The 17,323-nt window shown below is 41.2% G+C and overlaps 2 protein-coding genes across 3 annotated transcripts in view; both read right to left on the minus strand.

Annotated features, from left to right (window-relative positions):
* The window catches only part of b4galt2 (UDP-Gal:betaGlcNAc beta 1,4- galactosyltransferase, polypeptide 2), a 137,863-nt gene extending 135,133 nt beyond the window's left edge, over positions 1–2,730 (minus strand). The window contains exon 1 of the mRNA XM_024391634.1: positions 2,302–2,730. The gene's annotated coding sequence lies outside the window, so the exon portion shown is untranslated. The remainder of the gene's footprint in view (positions 1–2,301) is intronic.
* A 987-nt stretch (positions 2,731–3,717) lies between these two features.
* LOC112227379 (V-type proton ATPase 21 kDa proteolipid subunit) lies at positions 3,718–12,236 on the minus strand. 2 transcript variants are annotated; one of them, XR_006080193.1, is made up of 9 exons: positions 11,978–12,236; positions 10,880–10,928; positions 10,581–10,664; positions 8,743–8,820; positions 7,023–7,092; positions 6,666–6,717; positions 6,175–6,365; positions 5,960–6,048; positions 3,718–4,947 (listed from the first exon to the last, which is right to left on the minus strand). XR_006080193.1 is itself a non-coding variant. In XM_042307999.1 (8 exons), the coding sequence occupies exons 1-8, from the start codon at positions 12,042–12,044 to the stop codon at positions 6,022–6,024; spliced, it is 618 nt and encodes a 205-aa protein (XP_042163933.1). In that variant the 5' UTR covers positions 12,045–12,236; the 3' UTR covers positions 3,718–6,021. The 2 variants fall into 2 exon arrangements, 1 of the variants encoding a protein (XP_042163933.1); XM_042307999.1 differs by having other exon boundaries at positions 3,718–6,048.
* Between the last annotated feature and the right edge of the window lie 5,087 nt (positions 12,237–17,323).

The raw sequence follows: 17,323 nt of genomic DNA on the forward strand, positions 1-17,323 counted from the left end.
CAAGTATAAACACCATGAGACCATGCAGCCGTCATACCACTCAGGAAGAAGACGCGTTCTATCTCCTAGAGATGAACGTACTTTGGTGCGAAAAGTGCAAATCAGTCCCAGAACAACAGCAAAGGACCTTGTGAAGATGCTGGAGGAAACAGGTACAAATGTATATATATCCACAGTAAAACGAGTCCTATATCGACAAACCTGAAAGGCCACTCAGCAAGGAAGAAGCCACTGCTCCAAAACCACCATAAAAAAGCCAGACTACGGTTTGCAACTGCACATGGGGATAAAGATTGTACTTTTTGAAGAAATGTCCTCTGATCTGATGAAACAAAAATAGAACTGTTTGGCTATAATTACCATCTTTGTGTTTGGAGGGAAAAGGGGGATGCTTGCAAGCCGAAGAACACCATCCCAACTGTGAAGCTCGGAGGTGGCAGCATCATGTTGTGGGGGTGCTTTGCTGCAGGAGGGACTGGTGCACTTCACAAAAAAGATGGCATCATGAGGATGGAACATTATGTGGATATATTGAAGCAACATCTCAAGACATCAGTTAAGTTAAAGCTTGGCCGCAAATGGGTCTTCCAAATGGACAATGACTCCAAGCATACTTCCAAAGTTGTGGCAAGATGGCTTAAGGACAACAAAGTCAAGGTATTGGAGTGGCCATCACAAAGCCCTGACCTCAATCATATAGAAAATGTGTGGGCAGAACTGAAAAGGTGTGTGCGAACAAGGAGGCCTTACAAACCTGACTTGGTTACACCAGCTCTGTCAGGAGGAATGGGCCAAAATTCACCCAACTTATTGTGGGAAGCTTGTGGAAGGCTACCTGAAACGCTGGACCCAAGTTAAACAATTTAAAGGCAATGCCACAAAATACTAATTGAGTGTATGTATACTTCGGACCCACTGGGAATGTGATGAAAGAAATAAAAGCTGAAATAAATCCTTCTCTCTGCTATTATTCTGACATTTAACATTCTTAAAATAAGGGGTTGATCCTAACTGACCTAAGACAGGGAATTTGTACTAGGATTAAATGTCAGGAATTGTGGAATACTGAGTTTAAATGTATTTTGTTAAGGTGTATGTAAACTTCTGACTTCAGCTGTATCATACGTTTTGCAAATTAGTAGCATATTGTACAAATTGTCATTTGTTACATACCATACGAAACGTAACTTATCATACCAAACGGGGATTCTCAGATTTATGTACAGAATAATACAAATCGCTCTGTGACCATGTTGGCTTTGGCCACCCTGGAGGGTGGGCTCTCAGGCTATGGACCACATTCATTGCTATACACAAAGGCCACTGCAACAGGGTGCACAAACCAAAATCAGATAGTGCTCAACATATTATTCCTGATTATTTTGTGATTTGTTTATGATCAGGAGGGATATAATTGGAGCAAAGTAGCCCAACTGTGCAAAACACATTTCCACCACTGTTATTGTGGGTTCTATTCATTTATCCTGAGCCCGGAAAAGTTCATCATGACCCTGTCATTGACTGACTGAAGTGAGGTCAGTGAAACCACTTGTACAAAATAAGAGTTCAGCGAAGTGAATGCATCCATGATCAGTTTTGCCCTACAAACACTATCGCATCAATGCACATAATGACACAGAAGCATTTCGAAATGGGTACATTTGACATGGAAAACTATGCTGAGGATACATAGCATTGATGTGAAAACCAGTTTCTGATCAAGATATAGCGATCTCTACTTTACACTATGTGGGCTATATAGCTTGTAGCCTAAAACTTCAGCAAACAATGTAGGCTGCATCTTGATCTCACTTGAGTTTAACTGTAGCCTATAGAGCTAGATGAAAACAGCCGTATAGAAATAGCTCTGTATTTCGCGAGTTATTATGTAGATAGTAAATAATAATTTGAGCAACTTGTCAACATCTTATAACTAACTAGATAACAGTTGTCAGAATGAGAGCTTCGCTGCATGCTGCCCGGATGGATCGTTCCATCGCTGATCAAAGGACCTTTCGGGTTGTTGAAATAATGTCGAACGTTTTGATCACTTGACAAAAGGGATGTTGCAAATGCATGTAGAATGGCGGGTCTAGCAGCAGCATGCTTCAGCAAAATGTGCATGACAACAAAGCAAATTGTACAATAAAACATCAATAACCACCAGTAAACATATACATGTTGATAAATGCAGATGTATAGGATAATAAAGAAGAATCCAAATGGCAGGCTAAATGTAAAAATACAAGAAAAACTGAAGAACGAAATGTGATGAACAAATGAAATATAATTTATTCTTACCTTAAGGTAGCAAGCAATCCTCCTCTCCTATGAATGCATGGTCTTTGTTGTTGCAGCAACCTTTTTACATGAAATCTGTAAATGTCATTTTAAAAAATGAAATAACAAAAAGTCCTCACGAAAACCTGCTCTCTTTCGTTAAAAGGCACGTAATATCCACTTAATAAAGCCTGGAGTGCGTTTCATTTATTTCTGATTATATAAATCGGTAATTTCATTTTTCGTGCAGACACATTGATCAAAACGTTTTGCCATATAACAGACATGGGAGATATGAATGCCTCATTGTTTGATTATTTACGGAGGGCAAATATAGGGTAGTAAATCTTCTACCTTCCTAATTCCGACAGTCCGTTACGTTTTAATGTGGCTATGAAGACAAAAAAGGAGTCTATAGCAGTTTTCGCTCGCCGAAGATGATCTATTATATTGACAAGATGGTCGACTGGCCGCTCTAACAATGGAAATATATGTCCACAAAGGCGAAAGGCAGGTGGGAGGAGGCGAGATCAGATGGGAACATTCTAGCCAATGAGAGGGCAGATACGCGTGTGAACAACAGTCACAACTCCGATACGATTTTTTTTTTTATCCAAATGTCACGCGCATTACACTTTAATCGGTACACTTGTAACAACCTAAGCATGATCAAATTTCAATTCAATCAAATAAGCCTGACCTATCAAAATATCAATTCACTTTTATTTTCAACAAATTCGACACTCATTGCCCCCCATACAAAAACTCCCCAACTTGGTCTGCTTAACTCTCATTTTCGCGCGGACAGATTTTGGGCGCAGTAGAGCCTCTCTTTTTCCGTCTTCCTCTCTGGTCTCGCGCTCTTCAGTACGGGATCTCTGATAGTCTAAACACCCGTGTATTCTGCCACTAGAGGGAGCTTTAACTAGGTCCTATTATTGCACTGCACATCTCTAGTAGTCTGCAGTTAAAAGCTAGGACTACAGTAAATGTAAATAATTACCTCACTTGTGAGGTACAACTTGATATTTCTAAAGTCAAGAAAAGTAATTGAATTAATATGCCAAATGTAGCACCCCCCACTTTTTCAAATGTTGTAAATGAGCATTAAGGGAGAGGCATACGCTGTGATAGGTCCCCGGTAAATATAAAAATACTTATCTAGCGCCATCTAGTGGGTAAAAAATATTTACAAAGAGTGGGACTTTGACATAAATAATATAACAGAACCACACACAAAAAAAATCAACTACTCACTGTACAGCCAGAAATGGACTGGTCACCCCCCGGCCCTCCCCGAGGCTGGTTCCACTCTAGGTGTCTTCCCTTAGGGAGTTTTTCCCTGGCCACTAGGCCCCATATCTGTAAAGCTATTTGTGACAACAGCTGACGTAGAAAGGGCTTTATAAAATACATTTGATTAATTTGATTGAACGATCAGGTTGGAATATTTTATTCTTTCAAGGACAATTATGAAGTAAAGAGGACCCACTTTTACTACATGTCAAAACAATGGATTCACCACACCAACATATTAAACACTCACTGAAGTATGATCTAGAAATCTTCCTTTACATTAGGAATGACACCACTACAATAGGCGGCCAACCAAGGACCTAGAGGGCCTCAATGTAAGCCATGTGCATTCATGGCCATCTCTCAAGCAGCATACTTTTAAACCAACAAGTTGGACTTTCAATCCAAATGTTATCCATTCAAGTTAAACCCTTCAGCACTGAGGCTCTCCAAGACCAGGATGGCCAACCCAGTATTACACCAAAGGTCCATTTAGAAATGCTCAAAAGTAATGAACAAAGCTGAATCAATGTATGAAACCCACACCAAATACTATTTCAAATTATCTTTTTGGGCCTTTTGCAATAGGGATCAGCCAAACAATCTTCCATCTCCATGGATAAATACCATTAACTTTTACATACATTTTTAAAAATACTATACATGTACGGTTGGTGATGACAGGATGGAACACTCAGTTGGAGACCCCCATAAGTATACAGTCAAATGCAACCCAAATGGAACCCTATTTCTTATAATGCACTACTTTTGATCAGGGCCCAGGTCAAATGCAGTACACTACGTGGTCACAGCAAGTTGGATGTTATGAACATTAAAATGGAAGTCAGACTCTAGGGTTTATTTTAATTTAAGGGCTAAAGCTAATTGTCTTATCAGTAACACCGTAATTCATTAGGAAAAAAAAAAAAAAAACTAAAGACAAACAAAATCACGACTAAGTAAAAGGCCAACTGGTCTGAGAAAGTTGTTACCGATGTTCTGTTCAAGTACCATCTCTCCAAAAGAGTATGCATATCAGCCTATTCACAGCAGTGGAAAGACAAGGAGCTCAGATCATTTAAACTCAAAATTAAGTAAGACAAAAAAAAACAGAAGAAAAGCAGAAAATGTACATGCAGCGTTTCCCCTAAGATTTTTCAGCAGTGGCGGCAGAAGTAATGGGTGGGGGTCTTCAGCAGCGGTGGCAGAGGTAGTGGGAGCAGGGTGTCGTCTTGGGGTATATATATCTACATTATAAAATCTCTACGGTGCGCCGCTGCTAAACGGATAAAGGGGAAACACTGACTGGTCTTGAGGAAAACATCTACATTTCACTCTCCACAGATGGATAGTTTACAGGGGATTACAGACCTGAGAAGGAGAAAACAGACATTATCTATGGTCACTTGAAATCAGATAATACTTATATTCATCAGCAACAGTTCTCACCATGGATAAAGACCACTTGCATCAGAATGGTAAACACCCTCATGCTTCACAAAGAAACAGACATGTGCCCTTTATATATACTGTACACACAACAATTTACAATGCAAATGTTTAACCAATCAGGACTGAAGAGTGCCTACCAAAATGTTATGCATACATCAAAACAAGAGTGAATAATGACAGCTGACCAACTACAATTACTATTTCAGTGTAATATCTCCTTAGAGCACCCTTGTACCCACACATATTGATTCATTCTGTGTTACTGCAGAAAAGGTTACTTACACCAGTCATGGAAAAATATACCGTAACTGAAACTAGTGGAAACACAGATTACATCAGTCATAAATATAATCATTTGCTTTGTTATTCATTACGACTTTTGCATACAAACAGTTCAAATACTACAAACACATTTTTACAGGCATTCAATACAAATTACGACATCGTTGAAATGTTTCACTTCCATGTAATGAACAAAACAGCAAGCATGTCCACCACCAGAGAAACCATATGCATGTCAAACCAAACTTGGGAACCTTAGATGTTAAATAGTGGCATTCCATGATTGATCACGGGTAACAAATCCTATACAGATGTTTTATGAAATCAAATATATTTTGAAAGAATGTCCCGACTACGAAATACATTCCCTAAATGTCTAGTGGCCCTTTCAATTGTGATAGATTGATACAACAGTAAACGTACGTGGGGAAAGCCAGGTTTTCTAGAGATTAATTATATGTACCACTATACCATGAAGACCAATTGTATTCAAAGGGGACAGGATTTTGTCTTAAACACCTGCAGTTTAATCTAACCATTTGGCTGCATTCCTTTAAGACAAAATGGTGCAAATATGTCACTCTTCAGCAAATTATGGTTCAAAACAATCAGACAAAAAATACATTTAAATAATTTACTATGTATTTACACAATCCATCTGCTTGTCCAGCTTTGTCTTCCATTGATCTTGTCATATTGAAGATGAATCTTCTAGTCACCCATTTTTACTTTCGACGTCTACAAGAAAAGACATTTGATCAAGTATGTAATAATAAAACAAAAATGCAAACATATACTTGGTTGAGGCAATCAGATACGGAATATGATAGAATATGATGCTATTGAACCAATGGGGGGGGTTACCTGCAAGATGGCCACAATCACTCCAAATAGCCCAATTGCACTGCCGAAGATTTCCACAATAAGGATTTTAACAAAGAGGCTGCCATTCTGAGCATCTGCCAGGGCGGCCCCACTACCAACAATGCCAACACAGATGCCACAGAAGAGGTTGGAGAATCCCACAGTAAGACCAGCGCCAAACATGGAGTAGCCTGTTAGGAGAGAACGAAAGCACAAGAGCACAGCATTTCCTTCAGCTGTATGTTAGCATTGCACTGTTTAACTAAGCCAATGGCAAGACGTGCCTACTTTACTTGTGCCTGCCTTTATCCTATTGGACTTTAAGGACTGGTGCCGATCAAAACCTCGCCTGAGCACCAGTGTGTTTGTGCTATCAAGCTAACTCATCATGCCAAACAATGCTGTGGTTTTCAATCTTCACAATGGAGTTGGCAAGAGGAGACAGATCTGGGACGAGGCTAAGCAACACCCACCAACCATTAATTTCTTACCTGCTTGGTAGTTCCTTGCCCCAATGGTCTCTGGTGTGGTGCCACTAAAGCTCTATAAAAAGAGATGTAAAGAAATAATTACATTTGTGCTGTCTACTACATTATCACACACCAGGGAGATTCAGAGCTCTACTCCAAGATGTCCTATGTAAAAGGCTACAATTAGGAGCCACAACTTCAGTCCCAAATAGCACCTTATTCGATATATACAGTCATGCACTGTCTGACCAGGCTCTCGTCAAAAGTACTACACTCGGGAATAGGGTGCCATTTGGAATGCAATCACCATAATCACTAGTGAACATGTAAAAAAGGGCACAAATGATGATCAAAGTATGCCATCCCGCTCTTGCTTACCTCTGCCATGTTACTTATAACGATCGCCATGATGATCCCATAGATGGCTACAGCCTCACAGAAGATAATGCTTTGGATGGGAGGAGACAACCACAGCATAATTACATTTGTAGTATATTGATCGGAAAGATGCAAACTTAAAACAGTACGCACATACAGATATACAAGTTTTATGCCTACACAGAAAGCACACAAGGCCTGTTTCTTAGATCCAGACATTGACTAAAAAGCATTTTCCATTGACCATGCTTTTTAGTCCAGGACTAGGTTTAATCTGAGTCTGTGAAACCGGTCCACAACACAGATTCTACATTTTAGTCATTCAGCAGACGCTCTTATCCAGAGCAACTTACAGTTAATGCATTCATCTTAAAAAGCCCAATGGAGCTGTTTTTATCCCAATATCAAATCATTTCTGGGTAACAATTAAGTACCTTATTGTGTAGTCTTGAGTGGTAGACCATATAGCAGGGTATTTGGAAATAGTCCCAGTATAGTTTTTCTATACCTTCAAAACTATTTATTTGAAGTCTTAATACATGTGAATATTTGTAGCTACTTTTGAAGTAAATACCTGCAGTCAACTTGTTCAATACGTTAGGAGACATAGAAGATTGTGTTCTTCATTTCAACTGTTACATCATTTTTCATTATGAAGTTTACCAGTAGTCCCCAGTCTCGTGGTGTTTGTTTACAAGCACACAATGTCAAGAGACCCTTGTGAGTCACTCACTGTTGTGCAGCACATGCCAGGTGATCTAGTTACTGTATAGAAATCACAACTAAATGTTTACAAGCAAGATATCTTAAAATGATCAAGTTAACTGTCTAAAATGTGTTAAATGCTCTGCAGTTGTGCATTTGGTTTGCTATTTAGTAGCTAGTTAAGCACTTAGCTACATGGCCATCTTCTTCCAAAACCAAGCGTCACTTGGTAAAAGCAGAGAATCCTGGATCAGGAGCCTCACGGCCTAATATTTGTTTTGTGCATGCAGCAAGCTGAGTAGCATTTTTTTAGTTACTTGTTTAACTTTATGGGCTGGGATGTCTGTCCTGCAAATACTTAGGTCAGAAACTAGACATTTTCACAATGTGTTCATAAGCATTCTCTATGGGATTTTACTTGTAAGCATTGCTAACCTTCTCATTTCAAAAGCTCTGTAGGGTTTAAAAATGGCACCCCTGTGTTCAGTGCCAGTACTACCGAATATATCTTCAAGGTGCACTATGCACACATCTCTCTGCCATTTCCTGGTTGCCTAAATTCAAATAGTTCACGTAATTTCAGTTTGTGACAAAACAAGCAGTCATTGTTGTAGAGAATCATTGTACCATCTAAACCACTGAAATATATTTTCCAGAACCAAGTGTATATTCAGCTGTTTAAAGCTGGTGTACAAAACCGAAATAGATGCAAAAAAAAAACTTCAGAACGGGAAGCACAGAAATAGCACATATAGAACAGGTCTCCCTTCTTAGACTTGCTTAAAAAAATATAACTCACATTTCAATGTGAATTTGGTTAGGTCACCCAAAAAGTTACATATTGTAGCTTTAAAATGGTCAAAAGAAAAAAATGCTTCTTAGCAAGTGCAAGTTCTCAAGCAAGAATTTTGATAGGACTGTCTTTAAGTGGTCTGAGTGGGGAGAGGGAAATATAAAATTAGCTGTTATTGGGGGAAGGGGGGGGACTGGTTCCATTCCCTTTTTAATAGCTTACCTGACCAGATTTTTTGTTTTAATCCGTGGTGCTTTTACACCACCTCCTATGATACTGGAACCTGTGATGTAAATACCCCTGTAAAACAAGGACACAATTTAGTATACAGTGGGGCAAAAAAGTATTTAGTCAGCCACCAATTGTGTAAGTTCTCCCACTTAAAAAGATGAGGCCTGTAATTTATCATAGGTACACTTCAACTATGACAGACAAAATGAGATGAAAAAAAATCCAGAAAATCACAATGTAGGATTTTTTATGAATTTATTTGCAAATTATGGTGGAAAATAAGTATTTGGTCAATAACAAAAGTTTCTCAATACTTTGTTATATACCCTTTGTTGGCAATGACAGAGGTCAAACATTTTCTGTAAGTCTTCACAAGATTTTCACACACTGTTGCTGGTATTTTGGCCCATTCCTCCATGCAGATCTCCTCTAGAGCAGTGATGTTTTGGGGTTGTTGTTGGGCAACACGGACTTTCAACTCCCTCCAAAGATTTTCTATGGGGTTGAGATCTGGAGACTGGCTAGGCCACTCCAGGACCTTGAAATGCTTCTTACGAAGCCACTCCTTCGTTGCCCGGGGGGGTGTGTTTGGGATCATTGTCATGCTGAAAGACCCAGCCACGTTTCATCTTCAATGCCCTTGCTGATGGAAGGAGGTTTTCACTCTCACGATACATGGCCCGATTCATTCTTTCCTTTACACGGATCAGTCATCCTGGTCCCTTTGCAGAAAAACAGCCCCAAAGCATGATGTTTCCATCCCCATGCTTCACAGTAGGTATGGTGTTCTTTGGATGCAACTCAGCATTCTTTGTCCTCCAAACACAACGAGTTGCGTTTTTACCAAAACGTTATATTTTGGTTTCATCTGACCATATGACATTCTCCCAATCTTCTTCTGGATCATCCAAATGCTCTCTAGCAAACTTCAGATGGGCCTGGACATGTACTGGCTTAAGCAGGGGGACACGTCTGGCACAGCAGGATTTGAGTCCCTGGCGGCGTAGTGTGTTACTGACGGTAGGCTTTGTTACTTTGGTCCCAGCTCTCTGCAGGTCATTCACTAGGTCCCCCCGTGTGGTTCTGTGATTTTTGTGATCATTTTGACCCCACGGGGTGAGATCTTGCGTGGAGCCCCAGATCGAGGGAGATTATCAGTGGTCTTGTATGTCTTCCATTTCCTAATAATTGCTCCCACAGTTGATTTCTTCAAACCAAGCTGCTTACCTATTACAGATTGAGTCTTCCCAGCCTGGTGCAAGTCTACAATTTTGTTTCTGGTGTCCTTTGACAGCTCTTTGGTCTTGGCCATAGTGGAGTTTGGAGTGTGACTGTTTGAGGTTGTGGAGAGGTGTCTTTTATACTGATAACAAGTTCAAACAGGTGCCATTAATACAGGTAACGAGTGGAGGACAGAGGAGCCTCTTAAAGAAGAAGTTACAGGTCTGAGAGAGCCAGAAATCTTGCTTGTTTGTAGGTGACCAAATACTTATTTTCCACCATAATTTGCAAATAAATTCATAAAAAATCCTACATTGTGATTTTCTGGATTTTTTTTCTCATTTTGTCTGTCATAGTTGAAGTGTATCTATGATGAAACTTGCACAATTGGTGGCTGACTAAATACTTTTTTGCCCCACTGTAAACATTAAAAGAACATGCCATACAAGAGGAGAAATATAGCCTACATGGAAAGGGGAATAGGATGGGGACAAGACACTAGTTGCTATTTCAATTTTCAAGTCTAATTTAACAACTTCTCTATTCCAAATTCAAAACGGGACTATCTTTTCCAAAGAAACACTCAGGGGGAATTGAAGAGTACTCACCAAGCAGCTCCAACAACAGAGAGCGAGATGGCCAAGCCAATTCCAAGGTTCGCCCACATGAAGGGCGAGGTTTCTGTCAAAAACCTGTGGGAGAGAGAGAGCACAATTTCACCATGAAAATCAAACGTTCCATGATCTAGCCTAGGCTAAGATTTTTGGGTGGGGGGAAAAAAAACACCCGACTGTATTCTGAAATGTTACCACCAGTAATCAGCACCAGGCTCAGAATATAAAACAGATTTCTATTCGTACGTCTATAATATGATGTTCTAAGACAAGGGATTGTGTGTCATACTAACCATGCCACATCAAAGCGGAATCCAAGGTCAAAGATCGTGTAGCAAATACCTGAAAAAAGCACCAATCCAGGTTATGCATTGCAAAGTATGCAAACATTTTCATTGGTTTATGCATGTGTGTGTGTGTGTTGCAGTACAGTTCAGTAACAGTACACACAAAGCTGCAGAACAAAAATGTGTCAGAAATTATTAAGTGTCAGAAGTGTGATAGCTCACCCCCACATGACAAGTGTTTCAGTTCCCATTTTCCTTACTCTAGCAGCCAAGCAAGTGAGCTAGATAACTATGGCAATTATAAATGATGTAACTAACAGAATGTTCTATACTTAGCAGTATGCTTTTAAAAAGTTTTAGTGCAGGGTAGCCTTATGCAGTCGAACATTAGCTAACTATCTGGCTCTCTAGTCTGATTAATCATGCTGTACAACACAATTAATTAATGTACATATGGCCTGAGGTTAATGCCTACCAAATCGTGTAAATGCTTACAAGGCAGAATGTCGAATAAAATGGACTGTACATTTAAAACTTACTCTACCGGTTACGTTCATGTGGCTATTTTGTTTCAAATTTCGAGTAGTTGAAGGACACCCGGTAGAGTAAGTTTAAATGTAATTCTATTAACATTAACCCGACTTCGCATGCATTAGCGTCAGGCTGTCTATACACCAATGAATTGTGTATTACAGTCTGATTAATCAGACTACTGACTCTGCAGTGATATGCTAGCTATAACGTTACTTCCATACACGTTTAGTCTAATTCTTACATACGAATAGCTAGATAATCTACCCTTTGGACGACAGTGCCAAAGGTGCACAACATATAATTCAAGGAAGTTAGTTAGCTCTATTTGTCAGACAGGCTAGCTATTACCAAGCTAGCACATCACTGCAGACCCAGATGAGTTTACGCCGTTGCCGCTAGCTATCGCAACAGGCTTACGTTAGCTGGCAATCAGCACGGCCTGTGAAGCACGACACAAACATATACAATCAAATGAATGAAAGGAATATATTTACAAAATGCATTATATATATTTACCATCATCATTAACCCCATTACCCTAGCTAGCAAATGTAGCTAAAACGTTCTTACCGACGATGAGAATGGTACTCCAGAAGGCCAAAGTGACCCCGGTGTAGAGAATGGCGTGTCCGTTCATTATCACCCAAACCGCGATATTTTCCGGACTATCTCACTATGCTACCTTCAGTTTTGTCTTTACAATTGACGTCGAATGGCCTGAATAACCCCAAAATCGTTCAACTGAGGAAGGGAAATCTATCCATCAAAAGGGAAGGGATGCAGTCAGCTGATCGAGCTTGACTTGAGCATGTGACCGTGACAACAAACGTAATTCCACTTCCTTCTTCTTCTTCGTGCCAGTTTCCGCGGGAGCTCCCAGGCACAGACGTAGGACCAGTTGTACATCTAAACTTTGTATTACTTTTTCATTCACAGGTCATAACGCAAAACCGACCTTAGACCAGCACTTGGGCAATCTACACACTGTAGGCTACGGTTTTTATTTTTATTATATTTTAGGCTACGGTTATTCTCTTGTATTTTATTGTTGCGATTTTTTTCGCTCTTCTAAGAAAATGTAGTTCCGCAAGTAGAATAAACTGTACAGAGGCATTATAGAAACATAAAATAGCATGTTGATCTCATGATGTAAGCTAAATTCCAAAATACAAACTTGAGTTCCTGGTTTGTCTTTCAACTTTCACAAATATAGAATTATTTTCCAGAAAAGATGTTGGTATATACTATGGCTTCACCTCTTTCTCTCTGTTTCCAGTTAGCAAAGACTGTATAGAAGTAGTAAGGTGCAAATTACAGGCGTTTGTAATTCAGCTCCTTGCAGTGTTAAACCATGGCCACATGATAGCGCTACATCACTGGTTAAATGTGCACATGACTGGTGACAAGAACCCAAAATTAAACGTTTTGTTCAGAAATTAAGAATCCGAAAAAAGTGACGCATTATTATCTGCACATTTCAAGTTCAGTCTGGAATCAGGAATATTTGCTATTTGAGCGATGGACCTACTATGTAGGTCTACGTAAAAAAATAATTTAAAAAATGTTCTTATCTTTCAATATCATATTTTAGTCATTTAGCAGACATTCCTATCCAGAGCGACTTACAGTAGTGAGCTCATACATTTTCATAATGGTCCCCCATGGGAATCTAACCTACAACTTGGTGTTGCAAGTACCATGCTCTACCAGCTGAGCCACATGAAGCTCACTGCGCGAGACAGATGTACAGGGACTGTCACTCCCAGAAAAACAAGTCAGACAAAGAAAGGGTAGTGTAGACCTACTTACAGAACATGCAGATATTTTCACATTTCAACACTTCAGGCAGATCATGCACAATTAACCAGGGGTTGTTGGAAATGTTAATAGTTTACACATTAAAAACTTTGTTATCCATCCACAAACACATTCATATTCCTTTAAATCTGAAGAAAAATAGTTTTTATGAATAAAGTGCCAAAAGTGCCAAAATCAAGGCCATTACAAGGTGCAAATTAAGGTGCAATTGTTTTCCTGGTGACTACTAACTAGTCTTGATCAGAGCCCTATCTTGGTGTAGTGCCCTATATGGAATAGGGTTCCATTTGGAACGTACACAGTATCTTCATCTACTGATCCGACAACTTGCACAGTACAGTGCATGCAGACTGATAAATCACTATATAGCCCAAACCAAAAGACCCCTCTGACGTCAAAACTAACGACCGGTATGCAAGTATGATGTTGACATCAATCCAATCAAAGCTACTGTACATACAACGTGATTTGACGTCATTTTATCTGTGGCCAATAACCTTGAGCCTTCTTGGATGGGCACTTCTAATGTACCTCTATGGCAGCACCCATGGGGCTAGAATCTCTTAACGTAGTGTCCCCATGAGTGACAGAACACTGACCCAATCATGGCGCAACGCTCTATATTTTCTGCTGGCTTGCCCCACCACCACAGAAAGCACTGAGCTAGGCTGAAACACCTGTATTTTGGAGCTGCCTTACTCAAGAAAACAAAAAAGAAACCATGTTTGTATGCGGCTTTATTAACTCAATGATATATACATTTTTTACATTGTTCGCAAACAGTTATGTGACACGTATTAATGCCAAAATAACATGCAAAACAGGCAAGCCCCCCAAAAATGTATATTATATATATTATATATCTTTTATTTATTTTTTGCCAAAAATGTGGGGCTCAAAACAGGTGGGGCTCTACCCCACCTGCCCTGAATGACGGGTCGCCACTGCAAAGCTGACTCTACTCTGTTCTCATCCTCCTAGATCTATCTGCTGCCTTTGACACCGTGAACCATCAGATCCTTCTCTCATCTCTGGTTCTAAACACTCCTGGATTGCATCCTACCTGGCAGGTCGCTCCTACCAGGTGGCTTGGAGAGAATCTGTGTCTGTACTACGTGCTCTCACTACTGGCGTCCCCCAGGGCTCTGTTCTAGACCCTCTCCTCTTCTCTTTACACCAAGTCACTTGGCTCCATCATATGCTCACATGGTCTCTTCTGTCATTGCTATGCGGATGACATTGAACTACTCTTCTCCTTCTGACGTTCTGACGCCCAGGTGGCGACACGCATCTCTGCGTGCCTGGCAGACATCAGCTTGGATGTCAGACCACCACCTCAAGCTCAACTTCAACAAAATAGAGCTGCTCTTCCTCCCAGGAAAGGCCTGCCAGCTGCAAGTCCTCTACATCATGGTTGACAACTCCACGGTGTCCTCCTCCCAGGGTGCAAAGAACCTTAGTGTGACCCTGGACAACACCCTGTCATTCTCTGCAAACATCAAAGCAGTGACTCACTTCTGCAGGTTCATGCCTGACAAAATCCGTAGAGTACGACCTTTCCAAACACAGGAAGAGGCGCAGGTCCTAATCCAGGCACTTATCATCACCCGTCTAGACTATTGCAACTCTCTGTTGGCTGGGCTCCCCGCTTCTGCCATCAAACCCCTGCAATTTACCAAGAATGCTGGTGTTCAACCTTCCTAACTTCTCCCAAATCACCACCTACTCCGCACACTCCACTTGCTTCCAGTCGAAGCTTGCATCATCTTCAAAACTCTGGTAATTGTGTAACCATGTGAAATGGCTAGCTAGTTAGTGTTTCCACAGCTTTTGTGGAGCGATAGGTACTAATGCTTCGAGGGTGACTGTTGTCAATGTGTGCAGGTTGGACAGGGAGCATCGCTGTACAGCTATTTTCAGGTCTTTCCAGAGATGTTTTATCAGTTCAAATCCAGGCTCTGGCTGGGCCACTCAAAGACATTCAGAGACATGTCCCGAATTCACTTCTGCATTGTCTTGGCTGTGTGCTTATGGTCGTTATCCTGGAAGGTGAACCTTTGTCCCAGTCTGAGGTCCTGAGCGCTCTGGAGCAGGTTTTCATCAGGGATCTCTCTGTACTTTTCTCTGTTCATCTTTCCCTTGATCCTGACCAGTCTCCCAGTCACTGCCGCTGAAAAACATCTGCACTACATGATGCTGCCACCACCATGCTTCACCGTAGGGATGGTGCCAGGTTTCCTCCAGACGAGATGCTTCGCATTCAGGCCAAATAGTTATTGGTTTCCTCAGACCAGAGAATCTTGTTCTGGTGGTCTGAGAGTCCTTTAGGTGCCTTTTGGCAAACTCCAAGCGGGCTTTAATGTGCCTTTTAATGAGAACTGGCCACTTTACCATAAAGGCCCTTTTCCCCCGATTGCTCAGTTTGGCTGGGCGGTCAGCTCTAGGGAGAGTCTTGGTGGATCCATTTAAGAATGATGGAGGCCACAGTGTTTTTGGGGACCTTCAATGCTGCAGACATTATTTGGTACCCTTCCCCAGATCTGTGCCTCGACACAATCCCGCCTCAGGGCTCTACGGACAATTCCTTCAACCTCATTTCTTGGTTTTTACTCTGACATGCACTGTCAACTGTGGGACCTTATATAGACAGGTGTGTGCCTTTCCAAATCATGTCCAGCCAGTTGAATTTACTACAGGTAAAATCACCCAATTTATTGTGGGAAGCTTGTGGAAGGCTACCAGAAATGTTTGACCCAAGTTAAACAATTTAAAGGTAATGCTACCAAATACTAATTGAGTGTATGTAAACTTCTGACCCACTGTTCCATCCTCATGATGCCATTTATTTTGTGAAGTGCACCAGTCCCTCCTGCAGCAAAGCACCCCCACAACATGATGTTGCCACCCCCGTGCTTCACGGTTGGGATGGTGTTTTTCGGCTTGCAAGCCTCCCCCTTTTTCCTCCAAACATAACAGTTGTCATTATGGCCAAACAGTTCTATTTTTGTTTCATCAAACCAGAGGACATTTATCCAAAAAGTACGATCTTTGTCCCCATGTGCAGTTGCAAGCCTTAGTCTGGCTTTTTTATGGTGATTTTGGAGCAGTGGCTTCTCCCTTACTGAGCGGCCTTTCCGGTTATGTCGATATAGGACTCGTTTTACTGTGGATATAAATACATTTGTACCTGTTTCCCCCAGCATCTTCTCAGGGTCCTTTGCTGTTGTTCTTGGATTGATTTGCACTTTTCGCACTAAAGTACATTCATCTCTAGGAGACAGAAAGCATCTCCTTCCTGAGCGGTAAGACAGTGTCACGCCCTGGTCGAAGTATTTTGTGTTTATCTTTATTTATTTGGTCAGGCCAGGGTGTGGCATGGGTTTTTGTATGTGGTGTGTATATATGGGGGGTTGTAGCTAGTGGGGTGTTCTAGATAAGTCTATGGCTGTCTGAAGTGGTTCTCAATCAGAGGCAGGTGTTTATCGTTGTCTCTGATTGGGAACCATATTTAGGCAGCCATATTCTTTGAGTTTGGTGTGGGTGATTGTCCTTAGTGTCTTTGTTCCTGTCGCTGTGTTAGTTGACAGAAGTATAGGCTGTTTCGGTTTTCGTTACGTTTATTGTTTTGTAGTATTTTGTGTGTATTCGTGTTACGTTTGTTTGATTAAACATGGATCGCAATCTACACGCTGCATTTTGGTCCGACTCTCCTTCACCACAAGAGAACCGTAACAGAATCACCCACCACAAACGGACCATGATGCGTGTCAGAAGGATTTCTGGACATGGGAGGAGATCCTCGACGGGAGAGGACCCTGGGCTAAACCAGGGGAGTGTAGCCGCCCAAAGGTGAAACAGGAGAAGAGGCAACAGAGGCAGCAGCAGGAGCAGCAGCAGCTACAGTGGGAGAGGTTGCACCACCTGGAGAAATGGACATGGGAGGAGGAACTGGACGGTAAAGGACCCTGGGATCAGCCTGGAGATTATTGTCGCCCCAAAGCCGAGCTGGAGGCAGCAAAAGCAGAGAGGCGGCATTATGAGGAGCTAGCACGGCAGAGCGGATGGAAGCCCGGGAGTCAGCCCAAAAAAATTATTGGG

This window comes from Oncorhynchus tshawytscha, linkage group LG28 (assembly GCF_018296145.1).
Source record: "Oncorhynchus tshawytscha isolate Ot180627B linkage group LG28, Otsh_v2.0, whole genome shotgun sequence".
In the NCBI taxonomy this organism is placed as follows: Eukaryota; Metazoa; Chordata; class Actinopteri; order Salmoniformes; family Salmonidae; genus Oncorhynchus; species Oncorhynchus tshawytscha.